This window comes from Mandrillus leucophaeus, unplaced genomic scaffold (genome assembly GCF_000951045.1).
Source record: "Mandrillus leucophaeus isolate KB7577 unplaced genomic scaffold, Mleu.le_1.0 Scaffold113, whole genome shotgun sequence".
Lineage (NCBI taxonomy): Eukaryota > Metazoa > Chordata > Mammalia > Primates > Cercopithecidae > Mandrillus > Mandrillus leucophaeus.
Window position 1 is genome coordinate 5,896,635 of NW_012099543.1, and position 22,198 is coordinate 5,918,832.

The following is a 22,198-nucleotide window of genomic DNA, read 5'->3' on the forward strand; positions in this document are numbered from 1 at the left end:
ATGGTCTCGATCTCCTGACCTCGTGATCCGCCCGCCTCGGCCTCCCAAAGTGCTGGGATTACAGGTGTGAGCCACCGCGCCCGGCCAAGCTTAAATGCATTTCTTAAGAGTAACCCTAAAAGCGATTCCTCTTGTCATTCTCTCACTCTAGTCCTTTTAAGAAAAAATCATTTGAATCTGTAATTCTGTACATATTTGGAATCTTAGGGTAATTTCATCTCCTCAATTAGCAGGTTCTATGACAGCAATGGCCAGGTAGGTTTCAATCACCTTTGGTCTCCCAGAGCCTTGCACTCTACCTGGCTCATAAGAGAAGCTCAATCAATGCTAAAGGTTTTGTTGTTGTTGTTTTCTTGAGACTGAGTCTAGCTCTGTCGCCCAGGCTGGAGTACAGTGGCACGATCTCGGCTCACTGCAAACTCCACACCCGGGTTCAAGTGATTCTTGTGCCTCAGCCTCCCGAATAGCTGGGGTTACAGGCGCCTGCCACCATACTTAGCTAATTTTTGTATTTTTGGTAGAGACGGGGTTCCACCGTGTTGGCCAGGCTGGCCTCAAGCTCCTAACCTGGTCATACGCCCGCCTCGGCCTCCTAAAGTGATGGGATTACAAGCATGAGCCACCGCGCCCGGCCTATTTATTTTTTTATTTTTTGAGACGGAGTCTCAGTGTGTTGCCCAGGCTGGAGTGCAATGGTGTGATCTTGGCTCATCACAACCTCCGCCTCCCGCATTCAAGCGATTCTCCCGCCTCACCTTCCTGAGTAGCTGGGATTATAGGCGCCTGTCACCACACCCAACTAATTTTTGTATTTTAAGTAGAGATGGGGTTTCACCATGCTGGCTAGGCTGGTCTCGAACTCCTGACCTCAGGTGATCCGCCTGCCTCGGCCTCCCAAAGTGCTGGGATTACAGGTGTGAGCCACCACACCCAGCCAATGCTAGGGTTATTAATATTACCTGAACCTCCACATTTCCACCCCTTTCACCCAACTCCATTGTATAGCAGATGTCTGTTTCTGTGCTGCTGCTAAAGGATTTGGTGTAAATACTTTTCACAGACAGATGTGACTATTTCTACTAGACTGTGGCAAATCTGAAGTTCTCAGACACATCCTTATTCCCATGGGGCTCAGTAGTGTCCAGTTGATAGAAGGCTCCTAATTAGGTCCCCAAAATAACTCTGAAACAGATAGCACCAATTTTAGTTTAGGAATTAGTATACATGTACTTCAAAGCTAAAAAGTAGCCACTAACAGGACGCCAAACTATTAAAAACAACCTTCAAAAAAATCTTTTCTGAATACTTTTTTTCCGTTATTTATTCCAATAATAGACAATAGTTCTGAAATAAAAATGCATTACTTTTTTCAAATATATATTTTATTTTCTATATTGTAAGGTAAATATAAATGCATTGTATTTCTTATTTAGATAAGTGCTTTCAAAATCGTTTTTATTTTTTAAATTTAATCTTATCTTTTTTCAAAATCGCTTTTATTTATTTGTTTATTTTGAGACAGGATCTCACTCTGTTGCTCAGGCTGGGGTACAATGGTATGATCAGGGCTCACTGCAGCCTCTCACTCCTGGGCTCAAGTGATTCTCTTGCCTCAGCCTCCCCAAGAACTGGGACAACAGGCTTATGCCAACACACCCAGCTAACACTTTTATTCTTTTAAATCAGAGAAATATGTTCTACAAAAATAGATGTTTGTGGAACACCAATATATAATAGATAAAAGTGGAGCAATTCTGGTTTGAGTTTTTTTTTTTTGGCGCGGAGTTTCATTCTTCTTGCCTAGGCTGGAATGCAACGGTGTGATCTCAGTTCACCGCAACCTCCATCTCCCAGGTTCAAGCGATTGTCCTGCCTCAGCCTCCTTAGTAACTGGGATTACAGGCATGCGCCACTACGATTGGCTAATTTTGCATTTTTAGTAGAGACAGGATTTCTCCATGTTGGTCAGTCTGGTCTTGAACTCTTGACCTCAGGTGATCCACCTGCCTCGGCCTCCCAAAGTGCTGGGATTATAGGCATGAGCGACCGCACCTGGCCGCATCTCATATATTTCAGTGAAAATACAGTATGGCACAGTCAGTTTGGAAAATAGTTTGGCAGTGTCTTGTCAAGCTAAACGTACACTTAATATATGGTCCAGCAATCTCCTTCCTTGAGTATTTAGCCCAAATGAGTGAAACTTCAATATTCAAACAAAAAATTACATAGAGAGGTTTATAGAAGACTTATTTGTAATCATGAAAACCTAAAAATAACTAAATATCCCTCAAGTGGTGAATGGTTCACAAACTGTGGTACTCCCACAAAATGGAATAGCACTATTCATTAATGAAAAGGAGCAAACTAATGATACATGCAAAAACATGTATCAGTCTCAAATACATTACGTTAAATTAAATAACTCAGATGCATAACTCAGACTCAATACATTTTTACAACATCCCAGAAAAGCCAAATAATTAAAGTGAAAAATAGATCAGTGGGGCCGGGCGCGGTGGCTAAAGCCTGTAATCCCAGCACTTCAGGCCGAGGTGGATGGATCACGAGGTCAGGAGTTCAAGACCAGCCTGGCCAAGAGGGTGGCACCCCATCTCTACTAAAAATACAAAAACTAGCTGGGCGTGGTGGCTCAGGCCTGTAATCCCAACACTTTGGGAGGCTGAGGCTGGTGGATCACAAGGTCAGGAGTTCGAGACCAGCCTGGCCAACATAGTGAAACCCCGTCTCTACTAAAAATACAAGAATTAGCTGGGGCTAGTGGTGCACACCTGTAGTCCCAGCAACTCGGGAGGCTGGAGTCAGGAGAATCACTTGATCCCGGGAGGCGGAGGTTGTGGTGAGCCAGGATCATGCCATTGCACTCCAGCTTGGGCAACAGAGCAAGACTCCGTCTCAAGAGAAAAAAAAAAAAGCTGGGCCCGGTGGTGCATGCCTGTAATCCCAGCTACTCAGGAGGCTGAGACAGGAGAATGGCTTGAACCTGGGAGGCTGAGGTTGTGATGAGCCAAGACCTCGCCACTGCACTCCAGCCAGGCCACGGCAACAGAGTGAGACTCCGTTTCAAAACTAAAAAGGCCAGGTTCGGTGGCTCATGCCTGTGATCCCAGCACTTTGGGAGGCCAAAGCGGACGGATTATGAGGTCAGGAGATCGAGACCATCCTGGCTAACACAGTGAAATCCCATCTCTACTAAAAATACAAAAAATTAGCTGCATGTGGTGGCAAGTGCCTGTAATCGCAGCTACTTGGGAGGCTGAGGAAGGAGAATCATTACAGGCATGAGCCTGGCCTGAAACAGGAGTTTGAAGGAAGAGCAGAATGTAGAAAGTTCTTAACGTTTGCATTCTAGTTAGAGCTGCATGAGTTCTGGAATGGTGAGGAATTCTTGTCCAGTCTGTGTACCTCTTTAGAACCCTCCTTGGTGTTATAAACCCCCTGATGTATTGTGGTCCTCCTCCTTGTCGTCTACCAAGGAGATAAACAAGACTTCTCTCAATCTCTAGCTCTGACGTGTACAGAAATATTAGGGGTACAGTTATGTGACACAAACTATTTCCTCTTTAATTTCCAAACTAACCATTTTTTCTCCTTTGAGATAAAATTTAGAGTGAAATGCACAGATCTTGAGTGTACACTGTAATGAGCTTTAAAAAATGAGTAGCCAGGCTGGGTGTGGTGGCTCATGCCTGTAATTCTAGCACTTTGGGAGGCCGAGGTGGGTGGATCACCTGAGGTTGACAGTTCGAGACCAGCCTGACCAACATGGAGAAACTGTCTCTACTAAAACTACAAAAAATTAGCAGGGGGTGGTGGCACATACCTGTAATCCCAGCTACTCAGGAGGCTGAGGCAGGAGAATCACTTGAACCCGGAAGGCAGAGGTTGTGGTGAGCCAAGATCGCACCATTGCACTCCAGCCTGGGCAACAGGAGTGAAACTCTATCTCAAAAATAAAATAAAATAAAATAAAATAAAATAAAATGAAAAATAAATGATTAGCCAATTCCCCCAATCAATATAGAAAATATTTCTATAGGCCGGGCGCGGTGGCTCAAGCCTGTAATCCCAGCACTTTGGGAGGCCGAGACGGGTGGATCACGAGGTCAGGAGATGGAGACCATCCTGGCTAACACGGTGAAACCCCGTCTCTACTAAAATACAAAAAAAATTAGCCGGGTGAGGTGGCGGGCGCCTGTAGTCCCAGCTACTCGGGAGGCTGAGGCAGGAGAATGGCGTGAACCCGGGAGGCGGGGCTTGCAGTGAGCTGAGATCCGGCCACTGCACTCCAGCCTGGGCAACAGAGCCAGACTCTGTCTCAAAAAAAAAAAAAAGAAAATATTTCTATAACTAGAAAAATTCCTTTGGGGCTCTTCCAGTCAATTCCCATTACTTCCACCCTTTAGAAAACCTGTTTTGCTTTTTATCACCAAGATTAGCAATTCTTATACTCTTCTGCAGGACTCGTGATAACACATTGCTGAACCACACCCTGTGTCATTCAGTAGGTCTGAGATGAAGTAACATGCATTTCAAAGTTCCACACTAATATGGATGCTCCTGGTTTGGGAACTAAATGAGAATCACTCACATTTTATGTAAAACTTAACCTTTTTTTTTTTTTTTGAGGTGGAGCTTTGCTATTTTTGCCCAGGCTAGAGTGCAATGGTGGGATCTTGGCTAACTGCAACCTCCACCTCCTGGGTTCAAGCAAGTCTCCTGCCTCAACCTCCCAAGTAGCTGGGATTACAGGTGTGTGCCACCATACCCAGCTAGTTTGTTTTTTTGGTAGAGACAGAGTTTCACCATGTTGGCTAGGCTGGTCTCAAACTCTGGATCTCAGGTGATCCGACCCCCTGGGCCTCCCAAATTACTGGGATTACAGGTGTGTGCCACCGCACCTGGCCCTTTTTGTGTGTGTGGGACGGAGTCTCACTCTGTTGCCCAGGCTGGAGTGCAGAGGCACAATCTTGGCTCACTGCAACCTTCACCTCCTAGGTTCAAGCGATTCTCCTGCCTCAGCCTCCTAAGTAGCTGGGATTATAGGCATGTGCTACCACGCCCAGCTAATGTTTTTGTTTTTTGTTTTTGAGGTGGAGTTTTGCTTTTGTTGCCCAGGATGGAGTGCAATGGCTGATCTTGGCTCACCACAACCTCTGCCTCCCGAGTAGCTGGAATTACAGGCATGTGCCACCACACCCAGCTAATTTTTGTGTTTTTAGTAGAGACAGGGTTTCTCCATGTTGGTCAGGCTGTCCTCGAACTCCCAACCTCAGGTGGTCTGCCCCCCTCGGCCTCCCAAAATACTGAGATTACAGGCGTTAGCCACTGTGCCTGGCCTAATTTGGTATTTTTAATAGAGACAGGGTTTCACCATGTTGCTCAGGCTGGTCTCAAACTCTTCCTGACCTCAGGTGATCCACCCGCCTGGCCTTTCAAAGTGCTGGGATTACAGGTGTGAGCCACCACACCCGGCCAATTTTAACTTTATTTGAATACAGAGATTGTCTTTTTGTTACTTTTCTTTCCAGACTTTTTTTTTTTTCTTGAGGCAGGGTCTCTGCTCTGCTGCCCAGGCTGGAAGGGCAGTGGTGCAATCACGGCTCACTACAGCCTCGACCTCCAGCTCAAGCAATCCTGCCATTTTGGCCACCCCAGTAGCTGGGACTACTAGCCACAAGCCGCCACAGCTGGCTAATTTTTGTATTTTGGTGAAAGGGTTTCAACGTGTTGCCCAGGCTGGTCTCGAACTCCTGGGTTCAAGTCATCTGCCAGCCTCAGTCTCCCAAGTGTTGGGATTACAGGTATGAGCCACTGCCCCTGGCCTCTGTGGCCCTTCACAAATGGCTATGTCTCTCATTCAAAGCAAGGTAGACTCAATTAGCCTTAGACAACAGGTGTAATCCAGACTAATTGTTCCCTCATGATTAGATTTACATTATCTTTTTGGCAATGATATTGTGTACTTCCCATTGTTCATCAGAAAAGACATTTTAGTTTGTAACATTCTTGGTGGTGCTAAATTGGAATCCTTGGTTAAGGTGGCTGTAGCTAAACTCCAATTTTTGTGTCCATAAACTCCATCATGCCAAAATGTAGAAATTTTATTTCCATCAGCAATGTGGTCAGAGGCCCTGACCAACATTTACCCTTGGAAGCTGCCATGTCCCTTTGGTGCCAAGAGAAATTTGGAAGGCTGGCTCCAGGTTTCCCACACCAGTTACAACGTGGGCACAGACCTATTTGTACAAATGTTACCTTAACATCCAGATGGGATATTGGGAATACAAACCTCTTCTCTCAGCTCCCCCACAAAACAGCAAGATGTCATGCCTCTGCCAGGGAACTCATCTGAGACACAGGGAGTTTATAGCTCCAACTGTCTTCCTCTTAGTATTCTGGGAGTATAGCCGGCAGACAGGGAAGGGGGGACTGAATGTGGTGATAGGAACTTTGGGGGACTCCTGTGAAAATTAGGGTGATTTGGTGAGTTATGTAACTTTAAAATTTTATCTTGTCGGGGCAAGAAGGATGAGTAAATAAACTGTCTTACTGGTAGACTCCAATTATTAATTTATTTTGTATAGAGAGAAATTTAAGTTTATTGACATGTGTTAGAACCAGGGAGGTATCTACCAGCAGAATAATAAAGCAAAGGAAATTTCCAAATTAATAGAAAGGAAGGAAACGGAATAGAAACTTGACCCATCCAAAGAAAGCAGGATAGAAGTTTCAAAAGGAAACAAAATTAAAACGAACAATACACACAGTATAAGAAAAAAATGTCTATTATTTATTACACTGAACAATTCTGACCACCAACAACCAATGGGGTCCAGGAGAGAAGAACATCTTGCTTCTCAACAAACTTTCCTCCCTTGCTTTAACATTTTTGAGGATTCTTTCCCAAACCTATTACACATCTGTATTATGATGGTTACATATTTTCCAACTCTGCCACTCCTTCCAGTGCATTATTTTTAGTATCTTCATTAAAGGTGCAAAATAAAATAAAATAAAAATAATAGAAATTCCGTACTTGTAATAACAAAACAATGTTGGAAACTGTCATTAAATCAGGACAAGTGAAAAACAGATCTGTTCCCAGACTCACAGGACTATAAATTTAGGAAGTACACAAAAAAATTAAAAATTAATTACACTCAATAGGATACATTAAATATGTACAGTTTTTGTATGTCAATCATACCTAAGTAGTTTTAAAAACAAATGATCCGACCCATACCGCCAACTAATAAAGAACAAACAAATGAGTCATACAAAAGAAAAATCACACATTTTGGTTTACTCCTACTTTTAAGAACACTAACAATAAAATTTGCATGCAACGAATACGGTTCCCTAAATACAACAGATGAATTATTTTATATACACATCTTATTTTTATTTATGGAGAATCGGTTAATAAACACATTTTAAGTTCAACATATTATGTATTTATGAGTGGAAAGCAACCTTAAACATTTTAAACACCAGAAATATACAAAACAATTATAAGTGAAATAATACAAAGTCCTTGTGTTTTGATCCTGGAGTCAAACCACAGAAATCTCAGGTTAAGAGAACTTTGAAAAATATTGTTTCGAATATTAAAAATCATGTGTTTGAGGGAGGGAGAGAATTAACAGCCTTTATTTGCCTTAAAATACTTTATGTTTTATGAAATTGCAATTGGAATGAAGCAGCTCCTAAAGTAGTCAGTGTTCAGAGGAAGAGAAAATAGAGCACAAGAGCCAGTTGAGTTTTACTGAACTCCTTCACAATGCTCAGCTGAAGAACTTCTCACTTAAAAGACCTGAAGATCAGGCACATTGGCTCATGCCCATAATCCCAGTATTTTGGGAGGCCGAGGCGGGTGATCACTTGAGTCCAGGAGTTTGAGACTAACCTGGCCAACATAGGGAAACCCCATCTCTACTAAAAAAAAAAAAAAAAAAAAGCTGGGTGTGGTGGCTGGTGCCTGTAATCCCAGCTACTCGGGAGGCTGAGGCAGGAGAATCACTTGAACTCAGGAGGCAGAGATTGCACTGAACTGAGATTGAACAAGTGCACTCCAGCCTGGGCAACAGAGTGAGACACTGTCTCAAAAGACAAAACAAAACAGAGCTGCTGCTGAAGTCATGTCTATTTTAGAAAAGTAGTACGAATGAGTTTTTCTATATATTAGCTACAATTTATGGTAATTTGCTAAATGTTTTTCCGTTTTTAAATCTGAGAGTCTCTATCTCCACTCACAAAGCAACAGGCACTGCTAGGGCTCTTAAGCTAACATCTGCCACCCCACCAGTCTGCATGGTCCATAAACAGGTGTGCAGAGGACCAGAGTTCACCTGTCAGCAGCCCCGCGGAATCCGACTCTCCAGACTTTCTGCCATTAATTATCATAGATGTGGCCTTTTTCCTGATATTCTATTCCCATTGGAGGCTTTTTATTAAGACCTTGTTCCTATAAAGCAAATAAAATGTTTGTTTTCAAAAAGATAAGAATCAAGAAATATCAAAAATAGCCAAGAAACCCGTTGCTGGAATGCTGTTGAAATTGCCCTTACAACTTTAGGATCATAGGTAACAAGCCTATGACGCTGTCATTTGAGAATGAAGATCATTAGCCAAGTTAGCATGCCTCTGAAATATGTTCCCCGACTTGTGCGAACCATGGACAAGAGACCTTGGAGGGGCTCTTTGCATCACTTCCCCAAAAACCCAAGTATGTCATTAAAGGACTACCCAAAGTGACCTCCTCACTTCTATTCAACTTGCTTGGCATAGAGAGATTATCAAAATACAGCAAAAAGCAGGATATCCCAAAGGAAAAGCCAATCACACATTCACACACTTCCTCCTGTGGGAGATGGTCTTGCTATGTTTCCCTGGCTGAGAAATTACCGATCCCTCCTTTCCATCTAGTCAATTCTTCCCTTAACCTAAGGAATCTCTTCTTTGATATTCACGTTATTCCAGGTGTTTGTATGTGCACCATCCCTGTTTAGACTGTAGGCTACTTAAAGGAAGAGCTTTTTTACTAGTCATTATTTCTGTGTAGGGCATACACTTTGAATATAGTAATTATACAATGTTTGTTGCTCCCAGAATTCTGTGTCTCCAGGTAGAAGCGTTAAACACTGACACAGAAATGCTTTCTGTTTCCTGGGGATAAACTTAACTGAGTAATGATTTTCTTGAAACTCTTTACTGACAATTTGAGCTTGAAATACATGGCTATATAAGATTAATGTGTATCTTGACTTTCTGCAATTGAAAATCCAGCACCCACTTTTAGTTTGTAGAAAAGCATCAGGTAATTACCTGTGAACACATTTGGGGCACAACATATTGTCTTCAAGATGCGGGGGTGGAAAATTGGAGGCAGGAAGCAAGAAGAGTGCACTCACTCTCCCTTCTTGCTTTTCTGGAACCCAGGCTTGACCAGCATGAAACTGCAGGTGAACCCAACCATCTGTGTCTGCAGGGAGACTTTTCCCATGGACCACACACCACCTGACACCTGGCGAAGGAGAAAGACAGGCACCCACACACCAGGATGGCATACTGATGTAAGGCTGCATTATGGCCCATCACCCTTGATTGACCAACTCCAAGATGTGAACCCTGAAATCCTAACTTAACCTCTTCTCTATTCTGTTCTCCTTTAGAAAAGCATACAAGACAGTTCCTGTTAAAACTTAAAAATCTAGGCGGTGCGCGGTGGCTCATGCCTGTAATCCCAGCACTTTGGGAGGCCAAGGCGGGCGGATCATGAGGTCAGGATATCGAGACCATCCTGGCTAACACTGTGAAAACCCATCTCTACTAAAAATATAAATTAGCCGGGCGTGGTGGCGGGCACCTGTAGTCCCAGCTACTTGGGAGAATGAGGCAGGAGAATGGCATGAACCTGGGAGGCGGAGCTCGCAGTGAGCCATAATCACGCCACTGTACTACAGCCTGGGCGACAGAGCAAGACTCCGTCTCAAATAAATAAATAAATAAATAAATAGATAGATAAATAAATAAATAAATAAAATAAATCTAGTTGGAAGTAGTATAGTTGTAGGTGGGCAGACGGTAGAAAGACTAACCCAGAGTGTCTGGAAAGGGCTTCATGAAACAAGCTCAGGGGCCCCAGCTCTGAACACACATTGGATTGTGCTAAACAGTTGTCTTCTTTTGTTGTATTTTCTGTAATTCTTACAACATATAAGCTAGGTATCGCCCATTTTACAATGAAAACACTGGGAAATATTTTAAATAACTTATTAATGCCATTTTGGGGCTCAGCTGCAAGCAATTAATTTTAGATCTCACTTTTAATTTAAATTGCTTAAAGGGGAAAGAAAGAAAACCAAACTGCTATCCTCTTCTGATGCCATCAATCATTTAAAGCAGTGGTTCTCAAACTGTGGTCCCCAGACCAGCATCCTTACTGCTGCCCGGAAAACTGAGAAATGCAAACTCCCGCTAGGTGCGGTGGCTCACACCTGTAATCCCAGCATTCTGGGAGGCCGAGGCAGGCGGATCATCTGAGGTCGGGAGCTTGAGACCAGCCTGACCAACATGGAGAAAACCCGTCTCTACTAAAAATACAAAATTAGCCGGGCATGGTTGCGCCTGCCTGTAATCCCAGCTACTCAGGAAGGGTGAAGCAGGCGAATCGCTGGAACCCGGGAGGTTGAGGTTATGGTGAGCCAAGATCGCACCACTGCACTCTAGCCTGGGCAACAAGAACGAAACTCTGTCTCAAAAAAAAAAAAAAGAAACAAATGCAAATACTCAGGTCCTGTCCTAGACCCTGAATTAGAAACTCTGTGGGCAGGGTCCAGGAATCGCCGGCCCTCAAAGGCATTTTGATATACCCTAAAAATATATCAGGCATTAATCTCTACTAAGCTTATTTCCCCACTGGACCAGAATAAGCTCTTCGTGTTGGGCTTACCACAGGCCTCTTGTGGAGATTCCACTGCCTCTGGCGTCCTCGCCCTGGCCGAAATTCTCGCCCAGGAGGCCAGCAAAGCCTCTGGGGCAGAAGTTGTCACCACAACTGTATTAACTCCCTCAAGGAGAGCAGTGGAATCTTCCAGGGCAGGCGGCCCCTCCGCAGGGGGAAGGGCCACTTCAGGAGGATGTGTCTCAGAACTTTGCAGGGACGTTTCCCCTTTTTCCACCTTTAATTTTTTTTTCAATGATTTCCGGATTTTGGCCTCTTTTGCTGTGCTAGGAAAATCCTACAGAAAGGGTTAGATAATAAAGATAAAAATAAAGATTAAAATTCTAACAAAAATAAATGGCCTCAGAGTTAAGAAGTTCTTGATCAAATGCAAAGTTTCACTTAGGAGGTCTAGGTTCAAGAGATCCACTGTACAACTTGGTAACTATACATAGTTAATTACAATGTACTGTCTTCTTGAAAATTGCACAGTTGGCTGCACATGGCTCAGGTCTGTAATCCCAGCACTTTGGGAGGCCAAGGTTGGTGAAACACTTGAGGTCAGGAGTTCGAGAACAGCCTGGCCAACGTGGTGAAACCGCATCTCTACTAAAAATACAAAAATTATCCAGGCGTGGTGGTTCATGCCTGCAATCCCAGCTACTCAGGGGGCTGAGACTGGGGTATCACTTGAACCAGGGAGGCGGAAGTTGCAGTGAGCCTGCACTCCAGCCTAGGTGACAGAGGGAGACTCTGTCTTTAAAAAAAAAGAAAGAAAGAAAATTGCTGGCCGGGCACAGTGGCTCACGCCTGTAATCCCAGCACTTTGGGAGACCGAGGTGAGCGGATCATGAGGTCAGGAGTTCTAGACCAGCCTGGCCAACATGGTGAAACCCTGTCTCTACTAAAAATACAAACATCAGCCAGGCGTGGTGGCAGGTGACTGTAATCCCAGCTACTCTGGAGGCTGAGGCAGGAGAATTGCTTGAACCCAGGAGGTGGAGGTTGCAGTGAACTGAGATTGCGCACTGCACTCCAGCCTGAGCAACAAGAGCGAAACTTTGTCTTTAAAAAAAAAAAAAGAAAGAAAGAAAACCTGGGCACGGTGGGGCTCACGCCTGTAATCCCAGCACTTTGGGAGGCTGAGGTGGGCAGATCACCTGAGGTCGGGAGTTCGAGACCAGCCTGACCAACATGGAAAAATGCCGTCTCTATTAAAAATCCAAATTAGCCAGGTGTGGTGGCGCATACCTGTAATCTCAGCTACTCGGGAGGCTAAGGCGGGAGAATCGTCTGAATCCGGGAGGCAGCGGATGCATGGAGCGAAATTCTGTCTCAATAATTATTATAATAATAATAGTAATATAGTATGTAAAGTGATGTATGTATTAATTAGCTTGAGTTAGCCATTCCACAATGTATACGTATTTCAAAGCCATGTGCTGTACATGATAAAAATATATAATTTTTGTCAATTAAAAAAATTTAAGTGCTGCCTCTTTTTATTTTTGAGACAGCGTTTCACTCTTGTGCCCAGGCTGGAGTGCAATGGTGCATCTCAGCTCACGGCAACCTCTGCCTCCTGGTTTCAAGCAATTCTACTGCCTCAGTCTCCTGAATAGCTGGGATTACACACATGCACCACCACACCTGGCTAATTTTTGTATTTTTAGTAGAGACAGGATTTCACCATGTTGGCTAGGCTGGGCTGCCTCATTTTTATTATTCTTTGCAGACTTGGTGAGAAGTAGGGATGGAAGGCCAGGCACAGTGGCTCACACCTGTAATCCCAGCACCTTGGGAGGCCGAGGTGGGCAGACCACGAGGTCAGGAGTTCAAGACCAGCCTGACCAAAATAGTGAAACCCCACCTCTACTAAAAATACAAAAAATTAGCTGGGCGTGGTGGCGGGTGCTTGTAATCTCAGCTACTTAGGAGGCTGAGGCAGGAGAATTGCTTGAATTCCGGAGGTGGAGGTTGCAGTGAGCTGAGATGGTGCCACAACACTCCAGTCTGGGTGACAGTGTGAGACTCCATCTCAAAAAAAAAAGGAAAGCAGGCATGGAAAATACTGTTCTTTCTTAGAACTAGGGGTGGAGGGACAAGCGGAGGCTAAGACAGTTCCTTTACTCACTTTCGAGGCTACAATAGGTAATTAGGATAAGCACTGAAACGTACATCCTTTAAAAAGTTACCTTTTGATTTGGGTAGGCAAAGGCACACAGGCGCTTATATGCATCCAATTTCTAAGACAACAGAAAACTGAGTTAGTAAGGCAAGTAAGGTTCCTACCCTTCCTCCCAGCAGTACCATCCCCAGCCTAGGCCCTCACCTGGCCTTTGGAGCTCAGCTTCAATTGTTGGCACCAGGCCCGCAGAATGTCCCGGTGAATCAGATTAACAGGTGGCAGTTTAGAGGGTAATGGAGGGATTGGTATCTTCCTCTGAGGTCTGGGGTTGTCACTGCACTCTGCCTTCTTCTTAGGACAGAGCACTGAAGGAGAATGGAATCAAATTAGTAGTAATTAACTTTGTGTACCTTTTCAGAATTTCAAAAGTAAAATCACTGTTTTTTTTTTTTTTTTGAGAGTCTTGCTTTGTCGCCCGGCTGGAGTGCCGTGGCACGATCTTGGCTCCCTGTAACCTCCGCCTCCTGGGTTCAAGCGATTCTCCTGCCTCAGCCTCCTGAGTAGCTGGGATTACAGATGCCCACCACCACGTCCGGCTAATTTTTTTTCTATTTTTAGTGGAGGTGAAGTTTCACCATGTTGGCCAAGCTGGTCTCGGACTCCTGAACTTGTGATCTGCCCACCTAGGCCTCCCAAAGTGCTAGGATTACAGGCCTAAGCCACCGCGCCTGGCCTAAAATCAGTTTTAGTTATTAATAGTTCAATCCCTCTCAAACCTAGGACTTACCACTTCTAAATCCCAGTTTTATTCCTCAATCTCCCCACTACTCAGGTACACGTGCTCCTTTGTGAACCCTTTAGTCCACAGAACCCAGGTGGTGGCACCAGAGATGCCACTTCCATCCCAGGGGAATTATCACTGTCTTAGACTTGAGATCATACCTTTGTGAACCCCTTAATCCACAGAACCCAGGTGGTGGCACCGGAGATGGCACTTCCACCCGAGGGGAATTACCGCTGTCTTAGACTTGAGATCATACTCAGTGGTGTCCTCTACACACAGAGCAAACTCAACACCTGACAATGCTACACAGGCAACCACTAATATTCCTAATTCTGCCAGCCCACCCTAGTCAGGGCAGCACTCTGGTTTCATAGCAGGTATGCTTCCTTAGCTGAGCTGTGTTTCTGTTCATCCTCCTTCTGCACCTCACATACCTTGTCTTCATTCAGTAAAGATATTTGGCTAGGCACAGTGGCTCACACTGTAATCCCAGCACTTTGGGAGGCCGAGGTGGGGGGATAACCTGAGGTCAGGAGTTTGAGACCAGCATGGCCAACATGGTGAAATGCTGTCTCTACTAAAAAAAAAAAAAAAAATTCGCTGGGCATGATGGCACATGCCTGTAATCTCAGTTACTTGGGAGGCTGAGGCTGGATAACTGTTTGAATCCGGGAGGCAGAGGTTTTAGTGGGCCAGGATCATGCCAAAAAAATGTCTAAGGCTGGGTCTGGTGGCTCACACCTGTAATCCCAGCACTTTAGGAGGCCAAGGCAGATGGGTCACTTGAGGCCAAGAGTTCACAATCAGCCTGGCCAATATGGTAAAATCCCGTCTCTACTAAAAATACAAAAATCAGCCAGGCATGGTGGCACACGCCTGCAATCCTAGCTAACTTGGGAGGCTAAGACAGGACAATCGCTTGAACCAGGGAGGCAGAGGTTGCAGGGAACTGAGATGGTGCCACCACACTCTAGCCTGGATGACAGACCAACACGCTGTCTTGGTGTCTCAAAAAAAAAAGACACAGCCTGTAATGACACTTACAGTTAGTAGGGTTTACTGTGTACATATTACTTCTTAGGCATAGTGTAAGTACTTCACTTAATTATTCTATGTAAATTTTAACACTCCATTCCCACACCCGAATAAAGGTAGATATTGTTCAAACTTATTTTTAGAATAGGTAGACCGGTTTCAAGAATGGGTCTTCAAATTTACAGCTGTCTGTTCCCAAATCATTGCACATTGAAATTCTTAACTCCAAGTAGCAAGTGAAGGAAAAAATGATCAACAGAACCAAATATGCTGTGGAAGTCTGAAGATAGGAAGGGATCGGTTAGGGCAATGGTGACCAAAAGATGCTTCAGGAAGGTGCAGTTTAAGCTAGACTCCCATGAACTGTAGGATTTGCAAAATATATGACGGAAATTTCTTCCCTGGCTTTTCTTCTTCAGAAAATTCCTCTGGCTTCTAAGACCTGAGAAAGTGGGATTTGAGGATTTGAAGACCTCTTACCTTTATTGCCTTTGACAGACATTTTTTCTTTGGTTCCCTTTGCTGATGTTCCTGGCAAAGCAATCATGTTTGGTTGATTAGAAGTCTGCTGATTCTCTTCCCTTGACTTCTCTGTGGAGGTCTACTGGGAACAGAGGAGCTGGTCAGTCATTCCTCCAGTGTCCAAACCACACATACACTACCTGCCTCAAGATAACTCACTTCTAAGGCACCAAGGCAGTCACTGGACTCCACTGGCAGTGTGGATTCTCCTCTGGGTATCATCTTAATACACACTGTCATGCAGGCCAGGCGTGGTGGCTCACGCCTGTAATCCAAGTGCTTTAGGAGGACAAGGCAAGAGGATCGCTTGAGTCCAGTAGTTGGATACCAGCCTGAGCAACAACAAGTGAAACCTTGCCTCTACAAAAAGGAAACAAGATTAGCTGAGCATGGTGGTATGTGCCTGTAGCCCGAGCTGCTCAAGAGACTGAGGTAGGAGAATCACTTGAGCCAGGGAGGTAGGTAGTGGCTGCATCGCTGCACTCCAACCTGGGTGACAGAAGGAGACTGTCTCAAAAAAAAAAAAAAAAAAAAAAAAAAGAAAGGCCCTTAACTCACCTACTGTATTCCATCATCTCTCACCTGAAGAATTTTTTTCCCCCAATCCTTCATTCTTGACCCCTTCCAAATAAATTATTTTCTAACACTGCTGGCAGAGTGACACATCCTTTCAGTGGTTTATTGCTCTCAGCATAAAAATAATTGTCTTTAACATTACCTACCAGACTCTTACCTTCTATTTCACACTGCTCTCCCTACCCAAGCTCCGGCCGCGTAATTCCTTTCCTTTCCAAAGTTGTTACACATTCCTCAGCCCCAACCTCCACCCTACTTCTATTTACACTTTAAAATCTTATACCTTAAAAATCTTCCTCTTTTAAGTGTTATTTAACCTGGGAACCCCTTCTAGTCCTTTCAGCCAAATCTACTACATACTGTCTCATTTCTACTACTTGTTAATTGCAATTAAATTTGTTTGTGTGATTTGATTAATGATTGACACTCCTCTTGACTATAAGCTCCATGAGGATAGCATTTCTTTCCTTTTCATCATAGGCACTCAATAAATATTGGTTAATTGAATCAAAGGAAGCAAAGTGGGAGTGGAGAAAAGTTGTTTAAACCAGAGACAGTAACGTATATTGATCCCCTGTCTCATACCAGGCATTCGCTTTGATATGTTCCTTATTTTCATTCTTTTTTAAAAAATATTTATTTATTAGCCGGGCGCGGTGGCTCAAGCTTGTAATCCCAGCACTTTGGGAGGCCGAGACGGGCGGATCAGGAGGTCAGGAGATCGAGACCATCCTGGCTAACACGGTGAAACCCCGTCTCTACTAAAAAAAAATACAAAAAAACTAGCCGGGCGAGGTGGCGGACGCCTGTAGTCCCAGCTACTCGGGAGGCTGAGGCAGGAGAATGGCGTAAACCCGGGAGGCGGAGCTTTCAGTGAGCTGAGATCCAGCCACTGCACTCCAGCCTGGGCGACAGAGCGAGACTCCGTCTCAAAAAAAAAAATTATTTATTAAAGAAAAGGGCTTGCTCTGTCACCCAGGCTGGAATGCAGTGGCAGGACGGTAACTCACTCCAATCTCTACCTCCTCAAGTGATCCTTTGCCTCAGTCTCCTGAGTAGCTGGGACTACAGGTACCACCACGCCTGGCTAATGTTTCGTAGAGATGAGGTGTTGGGATTAAAGGCGTGAGCCACAGCGCCCAAGAGCTCCCTATATTCTTTTTATTTGAGAGGAGTCTCGCTCTGTCGTCCAGGCTGGAGCGCAGTGGCACAATCTCAGCTCACTGCAACCTCCACCTCCCGGGTTCAAGCAGTTCTCTGCCTCAGCCTCCCGACTAGCTGGAATTACTGGCGCTCGCCATGACGCCCAGCTGGTTTTCGTGGTTTCACCATGCTGGCCAGGCTGGTCTCAAACTCCTGGCCTCAAGTGATCCGCCCACCTCGGCCTCCCAAAGTGCTGGGATTACAGGCATGTGCCACTGTGCCTGGTCTTGGCCTTCCTTATTTTCATTCATTTAATTCTCATAGCAATCTGGCAACAATTTACTTCTCAGACACAGAAGCTGAGGATCAGAGGTAACATAAAGACACACAGATTAAGAGTACGTTAGATATAAATTAAAATTTAAATATCAAGGCTGGGCTCCGTGGCTCACGCCTGTAATCCCAGCACTTTGGGGAGGCCGAGGTGGGCTAATGGAGGTCAGGAGTTCGAGATCAGCCTGGTCAACATATCGAAACTCAATCACTACCAAAAATACCAAAACTATCTGGGCGTGGTGGTGCGCGCCTGCAGTCCCAGCTAATCCGGTGGCTAAGTCAGGAGAATCGCTTGAACCGGGAGGCAGAGGCTGCAGTGAACCGAGATCGGCTACTGCACTCCAGCCTGGGCGACAGAGTGAAACTCGATTCATTAAAAAAAATAATAATCTCAATTACTTCTTCCTACCACCCTTTTCTCCTGTTACCATTTCCCTCTAGCCCCGATATTCGGTTAATTCTTTCTGACTGGACAAAGCACCTCTTCAAAACAGAAAACCCGGCGGGCAGCAGCGGCGCGCGCCTGTGGTCCCAGCAGCACTTTGGAAGGCCGAGGTGGGAGGATCGCTTGAGCCTGGGAGGTCGAGGTTGCAGTGAGCAGTGATGGTGCCACTGCACTCCAGCCCGGGAGACAAAGTGAGAGACCCTGTTCCAAAACTAACCTGAAAGCCTGATTTTTTAACTTTTTCTTTTGAGATGGAGTTTCGCTCTTGTTGCCCAAGCTGGGGGTGCAATGGCGCGATCTCGGCTCACCACAACCTCCGCCTCCCGGGTTCAATAGATTCTCCTGCTTAAGCCTCCCGAATAGCTGGGATTACAGGCATGCGCCACCACACCCAGCTAATTTTGTATTTTTAGTAGAGATGGGGTTTCTCCATGGTGGTCAGGCTGGTCTCGAACTCCCGACCTCAGGTGATCCGCCCGCCTCGGCCGCCCAAAGTGCTGGCATTACAGGCGTGAGCCACCGCGCCCGGCCTCTTTTTTTCCCACTATCTTTTGACACCCTCAACCTCCTCAACTAACCCTAGAAAACCTCATTTCTTGTCTCCTCACTCCAATATACCAGGCTGCAATCATGTTCTTGGGCTTTACTCTTAAAAAAAAAAAAAAAAAAAGTCAAGAGGAGAAAATTCGAAGGCGCATTCTTTTCTCCTCAATAGAAAAACCAAGAGTGCCCAGGGAAGACAGAAACACGAAGACAAAGACAGAAAACAAATCCACTAAAACTGTACTGACCTCCTTGCCTTTTGCCTTCTCCATACTTGTAGAAGCGGAGCCTCGCAAATGCTTCCAAAATGGCCCCAGCCCTAAGATTGCAGTTTGCAAAGTCTCCTCCCACTTCCTGCCGCCCGAAGACCCTTTTTCTCCCCTCCTCACCTCTTATTTTCTTCTCCCCGTCTGTTCCCTCCCCCACAATTTGTAAATGCTAAAATTGCATTCTTTCTTATTCATGGGGTGACCTTTGTCTGGGTTGAATTACTAATACCATTCCTGGCCCTTTTCTGTGCACTTTAAATGTAATCATCCAAAGTATGGTTCCGGAGACTTTGGGAGATTCAGGACTCCTTCAGAACGATTCTACAGAGAGAGAGAAAAAAAAAAAATGTGGCCAGAGACTTGAGCAGGATGTGTGAAGGGATTTAATAATGGGACTTGTGTAAACAGTAGACTTCAGGGACCAGACTGGCGGCCTGAAGAAAGCTATTTTCTCGTACCAAATACATTCCATTTCCTAAGTTACTCAATCAACTAAAACTCCAGGTTTCTCTGTACTAATACCGAGCATCATTTCATCTGCCAACGAACTAATAATAGTAGCTCTTAAAGTCTATAGAATATTTGTTATTTATTTATTTTGTAGAGGGCAAGTTGGGTGTGGGTGGGGATCTCGCTATTTTGACCAGGCTGGTCTCGAACTCCTGCCCTCAAGTGATTCTCCAGCCTTGTCCTCCCAAAGTGTTGGGATTACAGGCGTGAGCCACCACTCCCAGCCCAAGTATTTTTTTATATCTCAAATTGAGGGTTTAAAACTCAGTCATTATTGTTCCCCATTTTATATATGACTAAAGTTTGGTATAAAATTTTATTGGTAATTTTTCCAATAGCACAGTAAGTGAACCCCTAACCTACTGACTCCCAAAGAAGTTCAAGTTTTTCTCCTTAAAATAATTTGAAAAATCCTTCCTCAGATCAATGTTCCCTGTCAGGTTGTCAAGAGATGTGAAGTGAAGGAAGCAGTGGCTGTGCGACTGAAACCCTCCCTTGTCAGGGTCCAAAGTCTCCTTCGTTCTTTGGTTTACTTTGTTGTATTTTTTTCGCTTGTCCTAAAATGATAAATAAGAGACCATCTTTAATCCAAATGGTGTTAGTAATCTGCTCACAGGGTAGAAATCCACGGACAGAGAAAGTAAGTAAACGGAGCCCAGGAATGGAGAAGGAAGTGCAGGTTGTGGACTGGGCAACCCCCAAGGTGGCAAAGAGGAAACCAGGTGAGTTGAGGTCATCTGGGAGATATTAGGGCTTTGATTTAACAATTCTTTACTACAGCCTTTGATAACCACCAGTACGACTTACTAGTTAAGGTTTGTGTATAGAGTGTATAATTGAATCATCTTTCTTTTCTCGGTGTAATTGAATGTAACATTCAGAATAATTGGAGTTCTGGGCTGGGCGTGGTGGCTCGTGCCTGTAATCCCAGCACTTTGGGCGGCTGAGGTGGGCAGGTCACTTGAGTTCAGGAGTTTGAGACCAGCCTGGCCAACAATGCAGAACCCCTTCTCTACTCTAAAAATACAAAAAGTAGCCGGGTGTGGTGGTGCGTGCCTGTAATCCCAGCTATTGAGGAGGCTGAGGCAGGAGAATTGCTTGAGCCGGAGAGGCAGAGGTTGCAGTGAGTCGAGATGGTGCCCCCACACTCCAGCTTGGGTGACAGAGTGACACTCCGTCTCAAAACAAACAAACAAACAAACAGAATAATTGGAGTTCTGAATTAAATATAAACTGAGGCACTGAAACATCTAATTCTGGGCAAGGTACAAACTAATTTGGTAAGAACAGATGGAGTGTATACTGGGATTAATCATTTATAAATTATTGGGTCCACTACTATTTCTGGGAACACAATTCTAAAAGAATTGCACCAACCATTTAAAACATGGGTTAGCTGACATCCTATACATAAAATAAATTAGTACAATTTAATTTAAAATGTTCGGAAAGGCCGGGCGCAGTGGCTCACGCCTGTAACCCCACCACTTTGGGAGGCCGAGGCAGGCGGATCACAAGGTCAGGAGATCGAGACCATCCTGGCTAACGTGGTGAAACCCCGTCTCTACTAAAAATACGAAAAATTGAGCCAGGAGAATGGCGTGAACCTGGGAGGCGGAGTTTGCAGTGAGCCGACATCATGCCACTGCACTCCAGCCTGGGCGATAGAGCGAGACTCCGTCTCAAAAATAAATAAATAAAATAAAATAAAATAAAATGTTTGGAAATAATATTACTGAGTTCTGGAAATAAGCAAAAAGCCAAATATGGTCGGCTCCTGCCTGTAATCTCAGCATTTGGAGGGGCTGAGGTAGAAGGATTGCCAGAACCGGGGAGTTTAAGACCAGCCTGGGCAATTTAGTGAAATCCTGTCTCTACAAAAAATAGGAAAGAAATTAGCTGGGTGTGGTGACACGTGCCTGTAGTTCCATCAGGAGGCTAAGGTAGGAGGATCACTTGAACCCAGGAATTTGAGGTTGCAGTGAGCTGTGATCATGCCACTGCACCCTAGCCTGGGCAATAGAGCCAGACCCTGTCCCTTCTCCTCATGAAAAAGCAAAAAAAAAAAAAAAAAAAAAAAAGTTAAATATCTTTTTGTCAGGTTTGTTGGAGTTGTAATTTACAGGTAGTTTGGAGCAGAGTGCAACCTATTTGTGCATTGGTTTCTGAAATGTAAAGTAGGAATAACTGCAAGTTTATTGTGTTTTCTGAGAAATAACTAATTTTGTGTGTAAAATTTCCTACAAATATTTGGTAGTAAAAAAAAAAAACTTTACTGCTATTTTTAATGTTATAATTCCAGTGCCTACACTTCTATCTTGATTTCAAAAAGTATTCATAATTGAACAACCAAATCTCCCATTCACTTATTGAATAAAAATGTATTAAGTGCTTTTTTTTTTTTTTGAGAGGAAGTCTCGCTTTGTCACCCAGGCTGGAGTACAGCCTCCACCTCCTGTATTTAAGCGATTCTCATGCCTCAGCCTCCAGAGTAGCTGGGACCACTGGCTCATGCCACCACACCCATCTAATTTTTGTATTTTTAGTGGAGATGGGGTTTCCCCATGTTAACCAAGCACTTGAACTCCTGACCTCAGATGTTCCGTCTGCCTTAGCCTGCCAAAGTGCTGGGATTACAGGCATGAGCCACCACGCCCGGCCCACATGCTTTCAAAATATATTTTATTTATATGTATAATCAAAACAAATGCAAACTGTTCAATTATGACCCTTGCAAAGCAGGATAATTCCGTGTGTATGACAACCTACAATAGAGGTTTTTATTTTGTTTTGTTTATAGAGATGAGGTCTCACTGTTGCCCAGGCTGGTCTCGAATCCCTAGGTTTAAGTGAGCCTCCCTCCTTGGCCTCCCAAAGTTCTTGTATTATAGGCATGAGCCCCTTGCCCTGCCCTGCAACAGGGGTTTTGAAGTCAGAAAAGTAT

The 22,198-nt window shown here is 44.5% G+C and overlaps 1 protein-coding gene across 1 annotated transcript; it reads right to left on the reverse strand.

Annotated features, from left to right (window-relative positions):
* Positions 1-8,110: 8,110 nt before the first annotated feature.
* DPPA4 (developmental pluripotency associated 4) lies at positions 8,111-18,765 on the reverse strand. The gene is given in 7 exon segments (XM_011995532.1): positions 8,111-8,485; positions 9,346-9,544; positions 10,973-11,261; positions 13,159-13,209; positions 13,296-13,456; positions 15,391-15,514; positions 18,724-18,765. Coding segments are annotated over 7 exon segments (885 nt in total). The 5' UTR covers positions 18,748-18,765; the 3' UTR covers positions 8,111-8,448.
* Positions 18,766-22,198: the final 3,433 nt, after the last annotated feature.